The sequence below is a fragment of the Amphibalanus amphitrite genome, unplaced genomic scaffold (genome assembly GCF_019059575.1).
Source record: "Amphibalanus amphitrite isolate SeventyFive unplaced genomic scaffold, NRLGWU_Aamphi_draft 000082F_arrow, whole genome shotgun sequence".
In the NCBI taxonomy this organism is placed as follows: Eukaryota; Metazoa; Arthropoda; class Thecostraca; order Balanomorpha; family Balanidae; genus Amphibalanus; species Amphibalanus amphitrite.
Genome location: NW_024881578.1, coordinates 21,525 through 40,954, shown reverse-complemented (window position 1 = coordinate 40,954; position 19,430 = coordinate 21,525). Strand labels below are relative to the sequence as shown.

General features: G+C 51.7%; 3 protein-coding genes across 10 annotated transcripts; all 3 read right to left on the bottom strand.

Annotated features, from left to right (window-relative positions):
• Positions 1-460: 460 nt before the first annotated feature.
• On the bottom strand, positions 461-4,791 carry LOC122379668 (mucin-5AC-like). 2 transcript variants are annotated; one of them, XM_043362055.1, is made up of 5 exons: positions 4,629-4,791; positions 4,192-4,296; positions 2,612-3,376; positions 1,633-1,773; positions 461-1,269 (listed from the first exon to the last, which is right to left on the bottom strand). In XM_043362055.1, exons 1-5 carry the CDS (start codon positions 4,719-4,721, stop codon positions 874-876), a joined length of 1,500 nt encoding a protein of 499 aa, XP_043217990.1. In that variant the 5' UTR covers positions 4,722-4,791; the 3' UTR covers positions 461-873. The 2 variants fall into 2 exon arrangements, with proteins under 2 accessions (XP_043217990.1, XP_043217991.1); XM_043362056.1 differs by lacking the exon at positions 1,633-1,773.
• Positions 4,792-5,445: 654 nt separating this feature from the next.
• On the bottom strand, positions 5,446-18,925 carry LOC122379667 (transcription factor Sp4-like). Of its 7 annotated transcripts, none has more exons than XM_043362053.1 (13): positions 18,811-18,925; positions 17,673-17,872; positions 17,267-17,375; positions 16,341-16,531; positions 15,836-15,967; positions 14,245-14,431; positions 9,623-9,765; positions 9,084-9,252; positions 8,441-8,657; positions 7,926-8,109; positions 7,497-7,604; positions 6,862-6,948; positions 5,446-6,275 (listed from the first exon to the last, which is right to left on the bottom strand). In XM_043362053.1, the coding sequence occupies exons 2-13, from the start codon at positions 17,829-17,831 to the stop codon at positions 6,147-6,149; spliced, it is 1,815 nt and encodes a 604-aa protein (XP_043217988.1). In that variant the 5' UTR covers positions 17,832-17,872; positions 18,811-18,925; the 3' UTR covers positions 5,446-6,146. The 7 variants fall into 7 exon arrangements, with proteins under 7 accessions (XP_043217988.1, XP_043217985.1, XP_043217983.1 ...); XM_043362050.1 differs by having other exon boundaries at positions 7,485-7,604; positions 18,811-18,924; XM_043362048.1 differs by having other exon boundaries at positions 7,485-7,604; positions 16,329-16,531; positions 18,811-18,918.
• LOC122379665 (dynein axonemal assembly factor 3-like) lies at positions 10,338-12,901 on the bottom strand. The gene has a single exon (XM_043362046.1). It carries the CDS (start codon positions 12,710-12,712, stop codon positions 10,526-10,528), a length of 2,187 nt encoding a protein of 728 aa, XP_043217981.1. The 5' UTR covers positions 12,713-12,901; the 3' UTR covers positions 10,338-10,525.
• Positions 18,926-19,430: the final 505 nt, after the last annotated feature.

Genomic DNA, 19,430 nt, shown 5'->3' with positions numbered 1-19,430 from the left:
TCGTGAACGGGTGGATAGGATAAGAAGCGGGAGGGAGGAGTGGTGCAGGGTATGAGGGAAGAGGAGCGAGAGATCGTTGTGAGAGACCAAACATATTGCAATTAGAGCAGCATTGAGCATAGCTCAGCAGTGTACCATTGCAACCACAAATCTGCCCGCCAAACTGCTGAGGAAGATGTCCAAATCGCACCGGTATCTACAACAAAATGCAGTTGTTTGCCGGATGTGAACTCAGTCTCACGTGGATTGTGACAAGTGTCTTCGTTTGAGATAAAGAGCATTGAGATGATGACGTTTTTGACTTGACCTCACGCGATCCTCACTAATCCTCAGCCCGAAACACGGAAGCCTGAGTAAGTAGGTACTGATTCTGGTGGTTCCGTTGATTTAGTCGTCACGACTCCGGGTGTCTCCCGTTCCCGACTCCGACTTCGAACGCCTGATCTTCCAGCGAACAGACTATTCGGTAAGCAAACAACTTTATTACACTCTAAAAGTGGCTTATGATATAGATATTATATAGTTGCGGCATAAATGCCTAAATGTAAGACGGCCGTCGCTTATACCGATAAAACTGTACTCTACGTGGCACACGCCTACCATGGTATTGCAAATAAAAAATACATGTGCTGTGTAACAACTAGAATAACATTACATAAAAGTAGTTGCCACACCACGTTAGTTATAACGTTAGACAGCCAGCCTCATACGGAATGCGAGCTAGGTAAGACGGGAACCGAGCTACACAGGTAGGTATTGAACGATATTTCCTACTGGCACCAATTCCGTCTTATAAACAGGTAAGTCTGGCGTCACTTCAATTCAACACTCCACAACGCAGCGTTTATCTGCACTGTTCATGAAGCGGTACATTCAACCCCAAGTTGTATACCCCCCAAAGTCGCCCGCATTCTGATGATACTGGTGAATCCTCCTCCGAGCCGCTGCAATTCTCCGGCGAGCCGCCGCAAACGCGTCATCATCATCGTCATCATCGTCATCGGAAGTCGAGCTCTGAGGGTTTCCGAACACGCCCCACGACCCGGCGGCAGCGGGACTTCGGAACCTCCACGGTCGAAGCGTTGGCACGGCCATCGGCCGCCAGGCCGGTCGGGTCCAGGTGGCGCCACCGGCGGGCAGCTTGACGCGTCTCCACGTCCCCGTGGCTCCGTCGTAGACGAGGCGGATACCCCCAGAGGAGCGCTGCTCTGGGAGACGAACTGTCGAGTCTGACGAGGTGTGGGTCCTCACCCCGTCTCGAGTCTGGTCCTGTGGGACGCAGTTATTGAAATAATATGGAGACGTGGGGTGTCTATGTCGAATAAACTTCCGGCTACAAACAACTCGCGCTCGAATAGCACACACAACTGAACCCTTTACCGAATTAAATGTTCATGCCTCAATAAATCAACCTTTTCTATTCCAGATTCTCTTCATAAGTCCCATCTGAGGATCTTCAAACCTCCATACCCTTCTCCAGACCTTGATCTCTGTCCTTTGCGTCGACCTTTATTTCACATCCAATCATTATCTCTCTCCTGTTCCCCGCGACAAGTTATCCTCCTCCCTTCTTGGGCCCTCCCCGTGACCCGACTTGTCCTCCCTTCCTCCCTCAGTCCTCTCGTGACCGACCTGGACCGACCAGCTGTGTGCCACACCGCTCCGTGCCCGGTTGTAGGTGCGTGTATACGTTCCAGATCCACCTGCACCCAAGCGGGGACCACTGCGGGTGAACGCCCCAGCGTGTCCCGTGGAGAATATCCATGTAGGAACCTGCGCGTCATAAGGCACAGGTCAGGTTAGGGTTGCTTAAAGGTCAGGTTAAGGTAAGCTAGCCTTTTTAGCGGGTGGTGTTAGGTTAGAGTAAGAGGTTAGAAGGTTGTTCCGCCCCAGAATTAGAACTCAGAGGAAGCGAAGTGGTCGGAGTTGCGTGAAGTATTCGGCCATGCGTCGCCATGCTCAGTCGAAAGTCAGAGAAACATGTTCTGGTGAGAGCCAGACGGGTGTTAGGAGTTAGTTTATTAAATAAATATCACATAGCTTCATTTAAGTCGTCTTTTACGTCACAAGAAAGGAATCATGCGAGGCAGCCAGCTCTCGTCTAACTTTGGCGCTAGCACTTACATAAGTCGAAAAGAAAGACCCGTCAAATTCAGCGTGTCGACATTGTGGTGCACGGATTTGCCATAGGTCACACCCGTCACAAAAGTCAGCGCGCCACTGTGGCAGCCTAACCGTAGATCGTGAATCAGTCCGGTTCAGAACAGTGCTGCTTCAGCTATTAGTCATCGGTGACAACAGGAACGAGCACAACTGACAAGACAGTACGGGTACTCGCAAGACGCAACCTCGCTCCTTTCTAGTTATTCATCACATACATGACTCTTTAAGTCGTTAAACATTTTCTAGGCCGTTGTCATTTATGTCCAATATCTTTAAACACTGTCCGGAAATGAAAAAGCTAGCTATAGTAGGAAACTGAAAGGACTGGTTTGTAGAAGGAAGCATGCAGCTAACCATGCTAGGCCTGACAGAAGCAGGTGTGATAGAGCTCAAGCAGACCCTCAAAGACCCCTCAAAGCAAACTGTTCCCATTTCACCACCACCATACCCTTCTGACGCGGAGGCCATGTCGTGGTGTGTCCTGCTGCGGATCTGATGTGGTCGGAGGATCTTCGGGAGCGACCGTACTGGAGACTGGAGTCGCCGTGCTTGTCGAAGGAGCGGCCGTGCTTGTGGAAGGAGCTGCCGTACTCGAAGGGATGTCAGCCGTGCTCGGGACACCTTTACCAGATCTCCTCGGCGTTCCATCCTTGAAATGAGAGACTGGAGAGGTCGGGACAGCCCGGCCAGAGTCCATGCTGGTTCTTGTTTGATTATCTTTCTGCGTCGGCATGAACATCGAAAGCAGAGGGATGTGCCTTCCAGCAGCGTCCGAGAGCGTTTTGGCGAAGTCTTGCCACAAGTCTGGGAGAAAACTGTTCGCGGGCACGGTACTGTTCTTTGTTTCCGTGTGGTTTGTTGTGCTGTTAGCGAACGAGGTAGTTCGTGTAACAATCACGGTGCTCGTGTTTCCTCCCCAAGGCTTTGGGCTCATTTTGCCAGTCGGAAAATCACTTGCATCGCTGATATTGGCGTTAAGCAAATCAGCCTTATGATGCCGCGGTTTGTAAAAGATAACTTCGTTGAACCAGAACTTTGTGGTTGGAGACCTCGGCTCTGGAGAAGGAACTGTGGATCTGGGAGGTGACGCTGTTGTTGTGGCTTTGGTGTCGTTTGTATCCAAGTTTCCGGACGCCTTATCGAGAGAAGTTTGACCGGTTTTCGCTGAATCTGGCGCTGTTTTCGTGACCGTCCTTGACATCTTGCTGCTACCCTGCAAACACAAAATACACGAAGGTGTTTACTATGTATAAAGCGAGAGGAGGTAACTTTCGTACAGTGAACGGTAGTGCTTAAAATTAGATTATAGTGCTTACAATTATATTCTGAGCTAATTATTTATCGAGTACACGGGATATGCGCATAGATCGGGGAGGTCAATTCACCTAAAACCTCAAATCTAAAGAAATGTCAGATCAAACGTTTTGCACAAATGCTGCTGAAGTTTCACTGTTCTGTCGCAGGACTTTCTGTCAGTCAACCAATATGCTTTCGTCACCGCTACTGCCTATAAAATCACGTCGCATACAACACTCGTTGTGCGGCACGTCAGGCCTCTGACACGTGCCTTTTGATATACCGGCACAAATGCATGCCGACGTGCGCCGCCGAGCGAGCGGCGTGGCTTTCACCGAGCATGTACGCAAGGTAGCAGCCCATGACATGCCTCATTGAATGTCACCCTGACAGAGGCTGAAGACCATGCATTTCGTGAACATGACATACATATGTTGAAATCAACTGTAGCATAGGTATGACCTAACTGCGACGTCACGATCTGGCTTCTCCAACGTAAGTGCCCCATCCAATTAAACCGGTTAGATTTCGTCCGTACAAATCACGCGACCTTGTTCCCTGAACTGACATTTGATACGATAATCAAACAGCTTGAGAATCTCGACTAGCAATTGGTATGGAATTATTGGAATGTACGGAGTTTACTGATTAGCCCACAACCAACCAGTGTGAGTTTTGAGTGGAACTCACCCCGTGCTAAACTGAACTCGCTAAGAGCCGAGTTTAACTCACCAGGTAGCTGAGTTTCAGCCAGTCATGGCCCGTCAGCAGCAGGGTCAGCGTCACGGCCAGCGAGAGGACGATCAGCAGGCTGAGCACTATCAGCGTGCAGAGACACTGTAGGACAGAGAAGAGATGTCAGATCAGCACCCTGGTCAGTGTACAGGGACAGGGGACATCAGATCAGCCCCTGATCAGCGTGCAGACAGGGGCGGGACGGGCGTCAGAGTCCTCTGATCAGCGTACAGAGACAGAGATAGGACGTCGCAAAAGCTTGATGTCAAAGGTTACGACAAAAAAAAAAAAAAAACATAAAAAAGCGGTAACTCTGATGAGCTCTCCACCCTCTGAAGATCATACCTTTGGGCTTTAGCCTTAGGTCAAAAAGCGAGGGCACATAAGCGAAACAAGACGCCATTCTTGTCTTCTGCGGCCTCGTAAAAACTCACCGGCTTGCTGAGTCGCGCCGAGGGCGACTGGTGAGGCTCGGCACCACCCGTCTCGGCCCTCTTCTGGACATCATACAGGGACGCGCTCTTCATGTTGACCCCGCACCTCTCCTCGCCACCACCAGCTACACAATGACCCTGCCGACCACGGACAGCTCTGTCCCTGGTCACGAGCGGGGGCGGGGGGACGGGGTGAAATGTCAGGACAGGTGACGCCGCCCCGAGCCGTGCAAAGGTGACATTTGAAACGATGACGCACCGTAGAGGACACGACCGATGTGAGCCCGGATTCGAGCTCACAGAGGGGAGAACTCAGTGCCAAAGTGCGAGTCGAGTCAATGATGGACTACTGTTCAAGTGTAGAGTCTATGGTCGGTGTTTGATTTTGTTTGACTTGACCGGAGGACTTGCTTTCAAACCAGTGCGCTGTTTGTTCGGACTTCAGTGATTGACACTGATTGTCCGGTGTTCAGCGCGAGGCCCGTTCCCGAGGCATTGACCTTGACACGGCACAGCTCGATACCAGCCGAAGTCAATGTCGCCGAGAGCTGAAGTCGAAGCCTTTGGTACTTACGGTTCAGCGCATACGACACTGAACCGCGGGTACCATCAATACAGCAGTTACCACTGGAGCGTCACTCCAATCCCAGCACACTCTACAAAAGACAGAGACCCATTCGGCTCGTTGAGGACAAAGAGGACAAAGGCAGTCAGCCATTAGCTTGCGTCGCCAGATACATGCTGCCTAAATCATTGTCCCTCAGATACTAACCAAACCGGAGCTGTACCAAACAAGTTTGGTGTTAAACAGCGTAAGTGATTTGAACCATGTCTGTATTCAATGGCGACATGCGGCGTGGTAAGTCAAATAACACTATCCGCCAGCAGGCGGGTCACAATGCTGCCTTATAGGCGACCTCGAGCACACCCCACCCTCCCCCTCCCCAGCACATGTCAGGTATTAACCCCCACCCCTCCCCACACGTCAGGTATCGAGAATAAGTACACAACAATCAACCCCCCACCCCACCCCTGAAAGACGTCACATTATATGTACATTTGCCGGCGGTACAGTAATAGTAGCAGCCGCTCAAAATTCGGTCACCAGTCCACCAAAAACACATACAATCCCGCCAGGGAGCAGCGTAGTCGCAACACAATACAATACCTAGAATAAATACTAGCAAGCAGTCGGCGGGCGACGGGATCCTTTGTAAGTTTGATTCGTCTACCAATCGGTACAAAGCGGTATAAAAAGATTGTGTTGTATCATAAAAGTACATCAAGTAACCGAACCTGAACTTTGGTTCACTCAGTGCGGAGATAGGCTGTATTCACGTCAAACACACGTGCCAGGCACGTGTTTTGTGCACGGGACGCACGTGCCGCCGGTCCACCATTGAGATTCATGCAAGAGCACGCCTGTCACCGAGCACCACGCCTGGTCCCACCGTGTCGGCGGCGGATCCCCTTTGTAAAACAACACACACCCAGAGCTGCAGCGAGCGGCGCGGGGCTCTACGCGATACTGCTGCCGTCCAGGTCTTCTAGCCCGTCACCCATGGACAGCTGTGACTGGTCGTTCTCAGTGTCCACGGTGATGAGCAGTTTACGCTCGTCACCCATAGGGGCCGGGCTGTCAATGTCCTGAAACGCGACACAGGCGGAGGTCACAATAAATTAACGATGTGACATGACACACAAGATGCATTACACTGAAAAAAGCACAATGCTGGGCATGGTGACTGATCATCGTTATACAAATGATTATCTGAAATTAATGTAGAATAGGGGAAGTCGCCGCAAGAAAACGGAGCCTTTAAAATTCATTACAGAAGCTGGAGTTAGAAAAAATGAAGGGAAGAGCGTACAGGATTGTGAAAACACTTGAGACTCCCTGGTAGGCGCGACAATCAAGCACAACACGATTGCCAACGTTTATGTTTGAGCAGCTATTAATGACCACAACCATGTCTTAAAAAAACATTCCTCATGCACAAAACTTAATCACACAATGACGAACAAATTGAAACAACGACCTAAGAATGCCCATGAAAAACTAAGAGAAGAGTGAGCAGCTTCTCTTCACCGCCCAGAGCCCGCCGGAGCCACCACCAACCCGGACGCTCGCTCACCCCAGCCTGTCCTTTCCCCTTGCTGCTCAGAGAAGGGGGAAGGGGTCGACTCTCCAGACAGCCCACTGACCACTGAACTCCCCAGACAGCCCACTGACCTGCTCTAGACCATCGGCGTCGTCACATTCGAGCGGCACCGGGTCAGCGTAAATGATCCGCGGCCCGGCGTCAGACTGGCCCGCCTCCTGGCGGCAGGACACAGAAACTCAGTTATACAAACACGCCGCAAATCTCACTGCGGCTACCGAATAGTGGGCAGATCCAGCGGCTGCTGTTGGACACACTACGCTTAACACTTATGACAGAGAAAAATACAAAGTAAAAACACCAAAAAAGTTCATAACTGAATATTTTGACATTGGCAGCCATCTGGTTGTTACAACGAAACATTGGCCTACCTCACCAAGGCCGGGACCTCGAAAATTGGACCACGTCCAACCATTATAGTCATCCCCCTCGACGTGGTCTACCTATTCATCTACCATCGATCTTATCCTCCCCATCCACAAGACCCCTACCGCATGTCCTCACCTCCCGTCAGACCCGGGTCACCCCTCCCTCAACCTGCCCTCATCCGATATCCCCCGTCCGCACCAATCCACGCTCAGCAATCACCACCCGTCACCAGTCTCAGCACTCACCAGTCACTACTCGTCACCAGTCACAGTCCTCACCAATCCGCACTCACCAATAATCACCCGTCACCAGTCTCAGCACTCACCCGTCCATTCACCTTGAGGTGGGTCTTGGCGTGTTTGCTCAGGTGGTCGGAGCGCATGAAGCGTTTGGAGCACTCGGGACACTGGAACCGTTTCTCTCCCGTGTGGGTCCGCTTGTGCCGCTGTGGAACCGGCGAGTCGAGAGGTCAGATCGTGGAGAAGCAATACAGGAACATATGGACACAGGAAAGACAGCAAAAACTGGGGCTGTTGATTTTGTAGATATACCAACTAAATGTGATTTGTGGAACCTGAATGTAACCGTTCTGTAACCGTTCTAAAATGTGAACCGTTACATAGGCTGCTTGTAGCGCGATAGGAAGAACCGAAATCAATAGCAATCATCAGAACCGCTGGGACTAATAAAAACACGCACACCCCACTACGAAAGACCAGTGACTATAGCTGAGTCTGTCTGGTATGGTCTGTCCCCCTCTCCTCACCTGCAGTTCATCAGAGCGTGTGAACCGTTTGCCGCAGTAGACCCAGCTGCAGACGAAGGGCCGCTCGCCGCTGTGCCAGCGCAGGTGGGCGCGCAGGTGGGACGTCTTGCCGTACATCTTGTTACAGCCAGGGATGTGACAGATGTGCACCCGCTTCTTGTCAGAGTCCGGGTTAATCACTTTGCTGCAGGCAGGACGGAGTGATAACGGTAGAAACGGTTGGTAAATTGCAACTCCTCACAAAAATATTAGCGATCGACTGTCTGAAAGTGGCAGTTCTCTTCTACAGCCAGTAGCAGTTATGCTCTCACCAAACAATACGAAAAAAAGAACAAAACAGATCGGATCGCATACCACACTTAGTTTTAATAATCACAAGCATTACCGACTAGACTTTTACCCTCACTGTTAGCGAGTGACACCCTAGAGTAGACTCCACCGACACCAATGTCCACCGCTCACATCCCCTCCCCCAGCGGTATCACCCCTCCCCAGCTCGACCCCACTCCACTCACTTTCCGTCCGTATCGCGGCAGTTTGGACACGAGCAGGCCACTCGGCGCAGCCTGGTCTTGGGCCCCGCCTCGTCTCCGCTGCTGGCGTCAGGCGATCCGGGAGGCATCTGAGCCACCAGCTGCCCGCCCACCATCTGCATCTGGATCAGCTTGTTGCCGACATCGACCTCGGCAGGGGCGGGCACCACGGCCGGCGCTGCTGAGGTCGACCCGGCGGCTGGGGGACGGAGGGAGGGTTAGTGATGGCGGCATACCGCGGTGAGACGGTCTTAGAGTGCAGTGGGCGGGAGGAGCGAAATGTGAAGAGTGCAGGCAAGGTAGAATACCGATAAATTCCACTAAGAACTACGCAAGAAAGATATCTTATGGGCCATTTAACAGACGATCCTTTCTCTTTAATTCATTCCACCGCTTTCCCAACACCTCAACTCTCCGTTCCATCAATCTAACCATCATATTACCCTCACCATCGGCATCTCACCGATTTCCTAACGCCTTTACTACCTCCCTAGAACATCTCAAGATCAATGCCATTTTCCCCCATCGTCGTCTAACCGATCGTCTGACAACATTTGCTACCCCCTCACTCCCACTCACCATCAATACCATCCCTATCCCTCCCCCTCCCCGCTCCCCATCTCACCAATAATTTGCGCTCCGCCGGGCAGTGTGTGTACAGTCTGCCCGGGCTGCTGCAGTAGCTGCTGCAGGCCCTGTGCCGAGATCACCTGCACCGGGCCCAGGCCGGGGATGTTCTGTATGCTGACCTGGCCGCTCAGGGCCGTGTTCATCACCGAGTTAAGGTTGGGTACCTGACGGAGGCAGAGGGTGAGGTTAGAAGGTCTGTGTCATAGGGAGATGGACAGAGGGTGTAACGACGGTGGGGAATAGCCATATAGGAGGGAGACAGCTGAGTGATAAGGGGACGTCGACTGATTTGAGGAAGTCGGTGAGATCAGTGAGGGCAAGGCTACGAATGGGACGGGTCGAGACGGAAAGAGACAAACAGGATGGGTTTCGCAGGGTACAGGGTACTGTATCGAGTAATTGTAGCTAATACACAAACGAGACTGTAACCTACATGTTATACCATTATGTCTAGAATAAAGAGTACAACTCCAGTCTCCAAGCCCAACCCAGCCCGGCCCTCCCTTCCCCATACTGTCATTAGCGCCCTCTGACCTGTAGAACATTGGAGCCACTGACGGTCGCTGCCTGGGACCGGGCGGTCGCCTGCTGCTGCTGTTGTTGCTGTTGCTGCTGCTGTTGTGAGATGGCATTGGTGCCCGGACTCCACACAGTCAGCTGCTGAGGGCCGTTCGGTCCTGTCGAGAGGATGCAGGCACAGGTCAGACACGGGTGGCACATGCCTCAAGACTCAAGAGACTAGGTGGAACGGGGACTAAGCTTTGAGTAGGCCGGGACTAGAAAAACGCATCAAATTAAGATAAACTTCGTTTTTTTTTTAAAGGGACAATAATATAGGAAAACGATGTTGTTCATTACCGATTGCTAGGTTGAATACGTATGGTAGTATCAGGGTTTCATGGCATGAACGAACACATTTGCATACTTTCTCGGCAATATCGATCGAGTCCTCAATTTTGTCTATGGCTATCATTGGCATTCTGATCTACAGTCAGCGGCTCCTGCTAGCCGTTGTTTATTGGGGCTTTAGGGCGTGGCTAACCATTTCTCCTTAAATCTGGTAGATTTTGGAAGACAAAGTACACAATAAAAATGTATTAGGCGCCGGCTGTTGCACCTCTTCCATTTTTTTTTTTGTCGCATTCTTGCCACCGCTGATGTGCAGTTACGGAGAAAGGTATAACAGATTCAAGATTAGATCTTCACTCTTCTGTCATTTCACAATTTTACTCGTAAGTAAAAAACGTGCCATCAGGCTGAAATGTATTCAGCAGCCGCTACCTCTCATTCTCAAGACATCTAGAGAAGAACGACGACCCACATACAGCAAAACGTCCACACACAACGAATGAAACTGAAAACGCGGCATTATTTCACCCAACAGCTACACAATACACAAAAGCGTGAGCTCCACTGCACCCCTCAAACACCCATCATTTACCAGGAGAGCAGATCAGAGACCACCCCATCGGCGCGTCGCTTGACGAAACACACCCACTCTGGGAGAGCAGTTAGCTTATCGGATGCCCAGAACCTCCGCGCCGCCGAGGCTGTCGATTTTACACTGTCTACACCAGTAGAACGCGAGTCACTAGCGGAAGGTGGTTCTCTACTGTCGGTTCCATCAGAGCTCGGGTCACTGGCGGAAGATGGGTTCACATTGTTCACACCGACAGAACAGGAGTCCTTTGAAGGAGCCCTCGATGGATCCACGTTGTCCACACCGCTAGAAGAGGAGTCACTGGCAGCCACAGTTGACTGACTTATACCCTCTTTTTGTCCCAGAACGTTTTTGAAGGTTACCTTGTCTTCCCCATCAGCGTTCGCGTCTTTTACAGGCAGTGGACACCTCTCCAACTGTTCTGCAGTGTCAGGTGTAGCGTCTCCAACACAGGTACCAGCCGCAGCGCCCGAGATTTTCGGCTCTCCGGCACCGTTTTCTACGGTTCCTGTCGGCTGACAGTGTTGGACATTATCTGCCAGTTCAGTTACTTTGTCGCCGTCTTTAGAGTCTACTGTTCTTGGGAGATCGCCAGCATCAACGTCCACTGGTGGTTTGATTGAGGCGTGTTCGTTTCCGACCGTAATCGGTTTGCCTTCATCGGCTTGATCAGCAGGCTGGCACTCGTCGCCTTCTTCCGTGACAGTCGTTTCGGCCTTGCTGCTCTCTAACCCAGCATTCAGCTGAGACACAGGAGCTATTTCTTTTGGTTTCAGCCTTTCTTCCGTCTGATCGCCATCGCTCATTCCTGCAGTTTTCCCAGATCTATCTGCCTCCGACTCTCCCATTGACGACTGGTCCTCTTTCCTCTCCATCTCTTCCGCTCTCTCTGCCGGTTCTTGTTCCCCGCTCATCTCCCCCACCTCTCCACCTCCCTCACCCCCGTCACTCTCTCTCAACGGTCGACAGTCGGCGGTGTCCGCCAGCTCGCCGTACCTCTCCAGGAGCCTTCCCTGCTGCTCTGCCGTCACACAGACCACGTAGCGAGCCGTCTCCACTGCCACAGTAGCACCGTCTCGCAGACAGGCGGTCACAGGAGGCGTCAGAAGGTGACTCATACCGCTGGAGAACACAGCCGCCGCGAACCGGCCACGGAAGGCCGCTCGACGCGACAGCGCCGCGCCGCCGTCGGCTGGTAGGAACCGCACCCGCATGTGTGAGGCTGTAGATAGCGATGAAGACATGCTACTGAAGAGAGCCTCTAGGTTAGCGGCGCTGACTGTGGCGGCCGTGGCGACTAAGCGACCGTTCTGCTTCCGCGCCAGGCTTGGGTCACCAGAGCGCAGACCGAAAGGCGCGTAGGGGCCAGAGACGATGTCTCCCCAGTACCCGCGGCGCAGCTGCCGCTCGCCGGGCCGGCCGAGCGCACGGACCGTCACCAGTGTTTTGTTCGGACACGTCTGCTCGGTGCCAGGCCGTCTGAACGCTACACCCGTCTCGCGCCAGTGTTTGTACTCCTCCGGCTGAACGAACTCAACTTCCAGGCGGTCCTTGAGACGCATGTAGTAGTCCCAGTCGAAGACACCACTGCGCGCGTCGTACCGCTGAGCCAGTTGCTGACGCAGACGTAGGTCCCACATGTGCGCTACGTCTATCTTGGGGTCAGAGGACCGCCAGAACTGGAACACCGCTGCTATCTGGTCCCGCTCGCGGTGGCGCAGCTCAGCGAGCGAGACGAGCGGCAGCGCCGCGCAGTCGTCACCGCCCGTCACCAGGTCAATCAGCTTTGTGGCCGTCTCGGCGATATAACGGGCCGTGCTCGGCCGAATCAGAGTATTACCGACGATCTCGAGGAACATCCATACCTTCTCCTGCAGGCCTACACTATCGGCCGGTTCACACAGCAGCCAGAGCAGCAGCAGCTGGCGGGCGTACACCTCAACGCTGTTCTCTAATACATAAAAATCCACCGGTCGGTTGGGGTGATGCAGCGCTTCTGGAAGATTCTGAAGAATATGACACAGATCGGGCACGCCAGCGAACAGAACGCTAGCAGCATCACACCCGTCCTTGTTCCAGAACTCAAAGGCTCCCGGGTTGGAATCTTCCACGGTGAAGTCGATGGCCGGAGAGAATCCCCACAGGGCGATTGAGCCCATGGCGCTGGCGGCGTCCATAGCCATTGTCAAAGACCGAAGGCGGCAGGTAACGACCGTCAGATTCACCGATCAAATATGGCGAGACAGCTGTGCTGATTCTTGAAACTGAATCAAAACGATGCACTGCACTGACCAACCATTTCTGGCATTGGCAAAGGAACCTGTAACGAACAAGCCGAATAACAAACCGGCGTCAACTACCATACTCGAGTCGCACGGGACTTTGCAGTTCGATAAAACGGCGACGCCAACGCGTTGCCATGACAACAGCACCCCAGAGTCACAGCTCCACTAGTCCGCTGAATAAGCAGTGCATGACTGTCCGAACCATTTTCCCGATAGTCATCACAGAAGATAGTACCCTTCTTCCGTGTAATCACATATGATACCTCGCAAATTCATCTCGAGCAGCGAGTCAAGTCGTATCCCAGCAGCATACGAAACATGTGTATTCACTATTCACGCAGTTTGCACCGTCAAACCCATCCGTGCTGCGTGAGTTTCCCCAGGACATCTCAGGGACATCTCTTTCCAAGGACCATTCTAATCACATCCTACCGCCCACTCTCAGAGGACACCATTGCGACGGATTATCCCGAATATGCGCCGCAGCGCACTGCCAGCCGCGAGCGGCAGAGTCCGGTGACTCATCCGACCTCGGTCGTCCGCCGTCCCGTCCCGCGGTCCAGTGACGACAAAACCAGTTCCCGGGGGCCCCGTGCGCCAGTGTCTGCGGCACGTTCCCAAGTGGCGTATCGTGCGCGCTGCAGGACGGAAATGACAGCGATAGGCTCCTACCGTCGAGTGGGCGACGCTGCACAGAATATGTAACGGTGGAAGATAACGACATGTCTGCAGTAGCGAATGTGTTTGGATTTGTACGCATGGTTCGTGCTATGGCATTTGTAAAACCAACAGCTGAGGAAAGATCAGATACCATATGACGTTTTAGAACAGAAAAGACATCAAGGATGATACTTGATTCTCGATACTTTAATCTTTTTTTTTGTATTGCGAATTAGAGCTGGTGTTATTAAAATTTGAACAAACTATCGAAAGTGAAATTGAAAACGTGCACACCGAACCTAATTTTTTTTTCTTCAAATATCGAAAACCAGTAATGCATAAAGAAATGACAGCAAATACGGAGCGACGTAGGGAGCAGTCTGATGCAATAAAGCGCAGCAGACGGTTGAAATGACATCAAAACGTGCATTATTAGCACCTACCTACTACAATAATTACATATTTCGCATTGCACAAACATCAAAGGTCATTTCGCACTACATCGCTAAAAGACCAAACGGTTCAAGCATCAAACGCTCAAAAGAGAAAGATCAATGAAGTGCTTAGGTGTCAAATGAAGTGAAAAATGGAGTTCCTCCAATGTCTCTCCTTCCAGTTCTTCTCTGGCACTGTTCCAAGAATAAAAAGTCCAATCCTGCCTCCATATCACCCACCAGCCTCCTCCAGGGCCTACTCACCACGGTCCCCTCCAATCCCAGGACACCAACCCAGATCACGTCAAATCCCGGCCACTACTCTAGGCCACTCACCCTGCACGGTGATGGTCTGCTGTCCTCCAAACAGTCCCGCCTGCGCCAGCTGCAGCGCCATGGTCTGGCCGGCAGCCTCGGCTCCGGCCGCCGCCGCCGTGGTCTCCTTGCTCTCCTCCTCGGCGGGCGAGGTCTGCGCCGAGCCCATCACAGACGTGGTGGACGTGGTGGTGGACAGACTGGTCGGCTGCCCGGTGGAGACGGGATGTTAGCGATACATGAGCAGAGGTCGAGCAAGAAACAACGCCTATCAGAGAGTAACGACATAAGATGCCCTTAAAAATATTGTAGGATATATTCACAGCACTCAGTGCTTCAGCAGGATCATTTCAACGAACAGTGAGCGTACGGTTATTTCTCAATACTATTCGAATACTTAACAACTTAACCCTCGCCGGACCTATTGGTTTTCTACATACGCGCCGGCCGAGGGGGGGGGGCGGGTACGACCCCCCCTCGCCGTTTCGCCCCTGGTGGAGCTAGCGCGTCGCGGAAAAAACGAGCGTGTGCGCCGTTACGAGACGCAGAGATTGGTACCCGATTTTAAGGTCCTAGGTCAACCGGTGACCTCTGAGGTCAGGTCAAGTCCCCCAGGGTACGGTTCAGTTTTTGGTGAATAACTTCGCAAAAAACGGCCGCAGAGCCGCGATTTTGGCAGCATCGTGTTCGCCTCGCTCAGGCGCGTCGAATGATATACTTTTTGTCCGGGTCAGGTCTACTTGGGGTGTTGACCTCAGGTCAAGGTCAGGTCAGCACCCCCAGGTCACGAAGCTGGTCGAAAGGGGTCATGTCGCATATCATTCGATTCGGCAGGTCTTCCTGAGTCCATTGGTGGCTTTCTCGACTCGCTAGCTCAATTTGATCAAGAGTTATTGACGAAAAACTAATATGACCTTGATGACGTCATAAATGACGTCACGCAAGGTCAACATTGCAAAAGTGACGCATCTAACCTTGCAAGGAGTGCATCAAATCACGATTCTGTGTGCTTGAGATAGTTGGAGATCGTTCCCGGCGCCCGAATAGCAGTTTTCATTTTTCCCCATTGAATGGTGAGGTTACGAAAATGACCTGACCTCATATGACCTTTAGGAAAAATCCGAGATATACAAGTTGTGAGACTCATAATGGATACTAGATCCTGCAAGTTTCATTTCCCTGTGACATCTCCTCTGGCAGTGAGGGCGTTGCGAAGTTGCGACATCTGAAGACCGTGCAGAGGTTCACTTATGACGTCATAGGTCAGTAACCTGACCTGACCCAAAAATGCGGTTGGTGTCAAAAGATGCGGCTTGGATCAAAGGCCAGGTATGCCAAGTTTCAGCTCTCTATCGCCAGCGTGTTCGGAGCTATCGCGAAAAAACCCTAGGGGGGGGGGGCGGCACCCCCCCCCCCGGCCGGCGAGGGTTAAATGTAAGCCACATATGATATCTCAATTCTCAGTGTAGAAATCGAGCCCACTTAACAGGAGCGTTAGTCTAACGCTCCTGTTAATCTCATGACACACTAGCCCGTCCATCCCAGCGCGTTTACTCCGATACAGACACGAAGGACGGAGACATGAGGTCCTTCTATCGACCCTCAGCCGTACCTGGCTGCTGGTGGACGCGGCGGTGGCGGGGGCGGCGGCGGCCTGCTGCAGCGAGGCCAGGTGGTGAGCGGTTACCACCTGTACCTGCTGCAGCTGGCCGCTGGGAGTCAGCACCTGGGCGTACTGCGGCATCTGAGACACGCACACGGGACGCACTGTCAGACGGGTAGCGGGCCGAAGGGAACCAGTAACCACCCATCGCCGAGGGCAAACAGCGAGGTGTGGAGCGCCTCGGTTAAACACATTACATTGCGGAGTCTGTTTACCAATTCCGCAGGATCGGTCTATGGAGGCTTCTGAATGAAATATGCAGTAAAAAATTATATCAAGTGATACCTTGACAAAAGAAACAATCACAAAAATATCCCTTCATCATCAACAGGAAGAGATTCTTCAGGCACAATAGCAACAGAACAAAGCCTCCCGCCCCTGCCCCTCCATGGCCAGTGGCCACCCCAGTACCCTCCCCTCTCCGCACCCCGCCAACACTCACAGCACCGCTGACCTGGATTTGCGGCATCAGTTGGAGCTGCTGGGCGCCGCCCGCGGCCGCCACCGGCAGCTGCACCGTCTGGTAGACGGTCTGCCCGCCAGCCGTCGACATGGGGATCTGTACGGAGATGGTCTGCATGCTCTGCTGCACCGGCACCTGCACAAACTGGATCCCGTTCGGCGTCTGCACCTGCAGCTGTCGACCTGGAGACGTCGGGAAGGGCGTCAGGGAAGGGCGTCAGGGGAGGGCGTCAGGGAAGGGCGTCAGGGAAGGGCGTCAGGGAAGAGCGTCAGGGAAGAGCGTCAGGGAAGGCGTCAGGGAAGAGCGTCAGGGAAGGCCGTCAGGGGAGGCGTCAGGGAAGGCGTCAGCAGGGAGAGTGTCAGGGGAGGGCGTCAGGGAAGGGCGTCAGGGAAGGGCGTCAGGGAAGGGCGTCAGGGAAGGGCGTCAGGGAAGGGCGTCAGGGAAGGGCGTCAGGGAAGGGCGTCAGGGGAGGGCGTCAGGGAAGGCGTCACGGCAGGGCGTCAGGGGAGGGCGTCAGGGGAGGTGTCGGAGAACCGGTGATAGGGATGATCACTGGCGTCTGACGAGGGTTATACTGGGAGAAACAGCGCCGGACGGCGCACACCACCATCCAGAACGAGACGCCACCAGCCTCGTAAATAACATCGTCGCGAACAGTCATGCATATGTAGATAGATAGCAGAACTGTTATTTTGATGGCACAGACAGACGTAAATGATTCTGATGTTAAATTCAAGAGGAAAAACTGGTCCTAGTCAAACATATTAACGTGTAAAGCCAGTTATGAGCAACTGAGAACGATTCAGCTTCCATTTTTAATTGGCGGTAAAAGCTTTGCTTTTGGCATATAACACATCTGCAAAAAATGACAGCAGATGAAAGAGGCCTTGCCACTGACAGCACATCCTGCCACTCACCTGGACTGAGGGAGATGGCCTGTGTGCCGACGCTCTGCACAACGTTGGAGCCAATTAGGTTCTGGGGCCGCACCAGCTGGGCACCTGAGAGGAACTGAGCACCAGACACCTGGCCGCAAAGGAGGGCAGAGCACACAGTGAGATTCTCCACAACAGCTTCACAACAATGTAACAACTCACACACCAGCACTGCCCACTGCCCCACAGACTGCAGGTACAGCGATAGTCGATAGTGCAAACAAAACCTGTGAAAATATGATAGTTTGGCAGCATACTTCAAAGATATTACCAAACCATGAAATTGAACAAGGTAAATCATGTAGCTGGTTGATGAGTAAAAAGCATCACTTAATGACAACACATCACTCATCTCTTACAAACAAATCAACTCAAATCCCTCACTCACCAAACTTCCATGGGTGCCAGCTGGGATAAAGGTGGCTTCCTGGCCATCAAAAGTGATGGGCACTCCCGAAGAGGCTATTATCTGCGGCTGAGCCTGCTGCTGCTGCTCCTGCTGCTGCTGTTGCTGTTGTTGTGGGCTACTCTGGGAGCTATTTGGCATTTTGACTTCTGAACAAAAGTGCTCGTCTGCCTCAGACAACACTGAAATATGACATAATAATAAGGCACAGAAATTCATAAAATCAGCATAAAAGCCATTCGTGTTGCATAATGTCATTTTTAATAGGACTTATTTTTCTTACGTGTGGTTGGTGAATTTAAGATCAGAAAAATAAAGGATCAGCTATAAGTAGGTAACCTTGTATTAAATCAATTGTCATACTTTAAGCTGGCAGCATAGGTGGGTAGGTAGTATCAATATTCAATATTCACCAAGCAAGGACAAATGAGCCCTTTCTGGGCTTTCTTTTAAAAAGTCAGCATTCTATTAGGCTTTATCTGACATTTCACACGGGAAGGTCCTGGCCTGAGTAAAATACCTACATTGAACTGAATATCTTTGTTCTTTGATTGTTTAAAAATATCACTTTTGAAAAAGAAAATTGGCATCATCATATAAAAAGTTTCCCTTCAGGATGACCTTCTATTCATTCAATTTTTATCCTTGGATAAAATATAAAAAAGTTAATTGAACTTCCAGTCAACTTTCTATAAAATTTTAAAAACAAAGCAAAGTGAAGGACTTAATGATGATAAGGAAACAAAATACTTCAAGTTTTAAAGAAAGAAAATGTGGATGTCTAGCCCTAGCCTACCCACCCAACCCAACAATGGCATGCCAAGAGTGACTTTCCGAACCACCCGATCACAAAGAAAATAATCAATAATCATTTTGATATGGTTGCAAGAGCATAACTGAGAAAAAAAGACAAATATACTAAAACAGCGATTTCAGGTTTAAATGCTGCTTTGTAAGCAAGGTTACTTGGATTTTACAAAAATCAATCATATATGCCCATGCGTACCTACTAAATGAGACAGATGTTGCGCACCTATATTAACTTGATTAACACTTTAAAACCCACACATTGCCAAAATCGAGAATTGTGAAAATCCCTAGCATCCAAAACTTGTCTTACCCGAAAAATACTTTCACCAGCAACACCGAAATTACAATCACGAGGGCAGCCTCTCGCCACGCCACAAGCACATCCCCGTTTCGTCAGAAGGGCGGGCGTCTGTGAAAACCAAATTTCATCAAAAGAAAAGCAATTTTCATAAAATGGCAAATCAAGTTGTAGATTATTTTTGTTTAGACAAAGAAGCAGAAACATAAATTAAAAATGCAAAATTCACCATAAAAATAACGAAAATAGTAAGAACTATATTTTGCGTATGCCTACTAATGCGCACAAGTCCAGTCCCCTTGTTCGTGATTGGTGAGTGAGGCGGGGCCCGGGTGAAAGTGGATAGGCGCGGTCACCCCCGTCCCACCCACTTTGTCCTTCGGCGCCGCCTAAAATCCGGAAGAGGCAGGGCTAGGGGCGGGCCCAGCGCCGGTCGTCGCCGCCCTGCCGGAAAAGGGGCTGGCTGTCCGGGCGCGGCCAGCCGGTGGGCGGGGAACTGGCATAGGAGCATGGGTTCAAGGACCTCCCTTATCTGATGCGCTCCGCGCATCCGACGGTGCCGCCGACTGGCGGATGGTGTTATGGGATGGGCAGCCCTAGCGAAACTGCTATTGATCGGATAAAAATCGAGC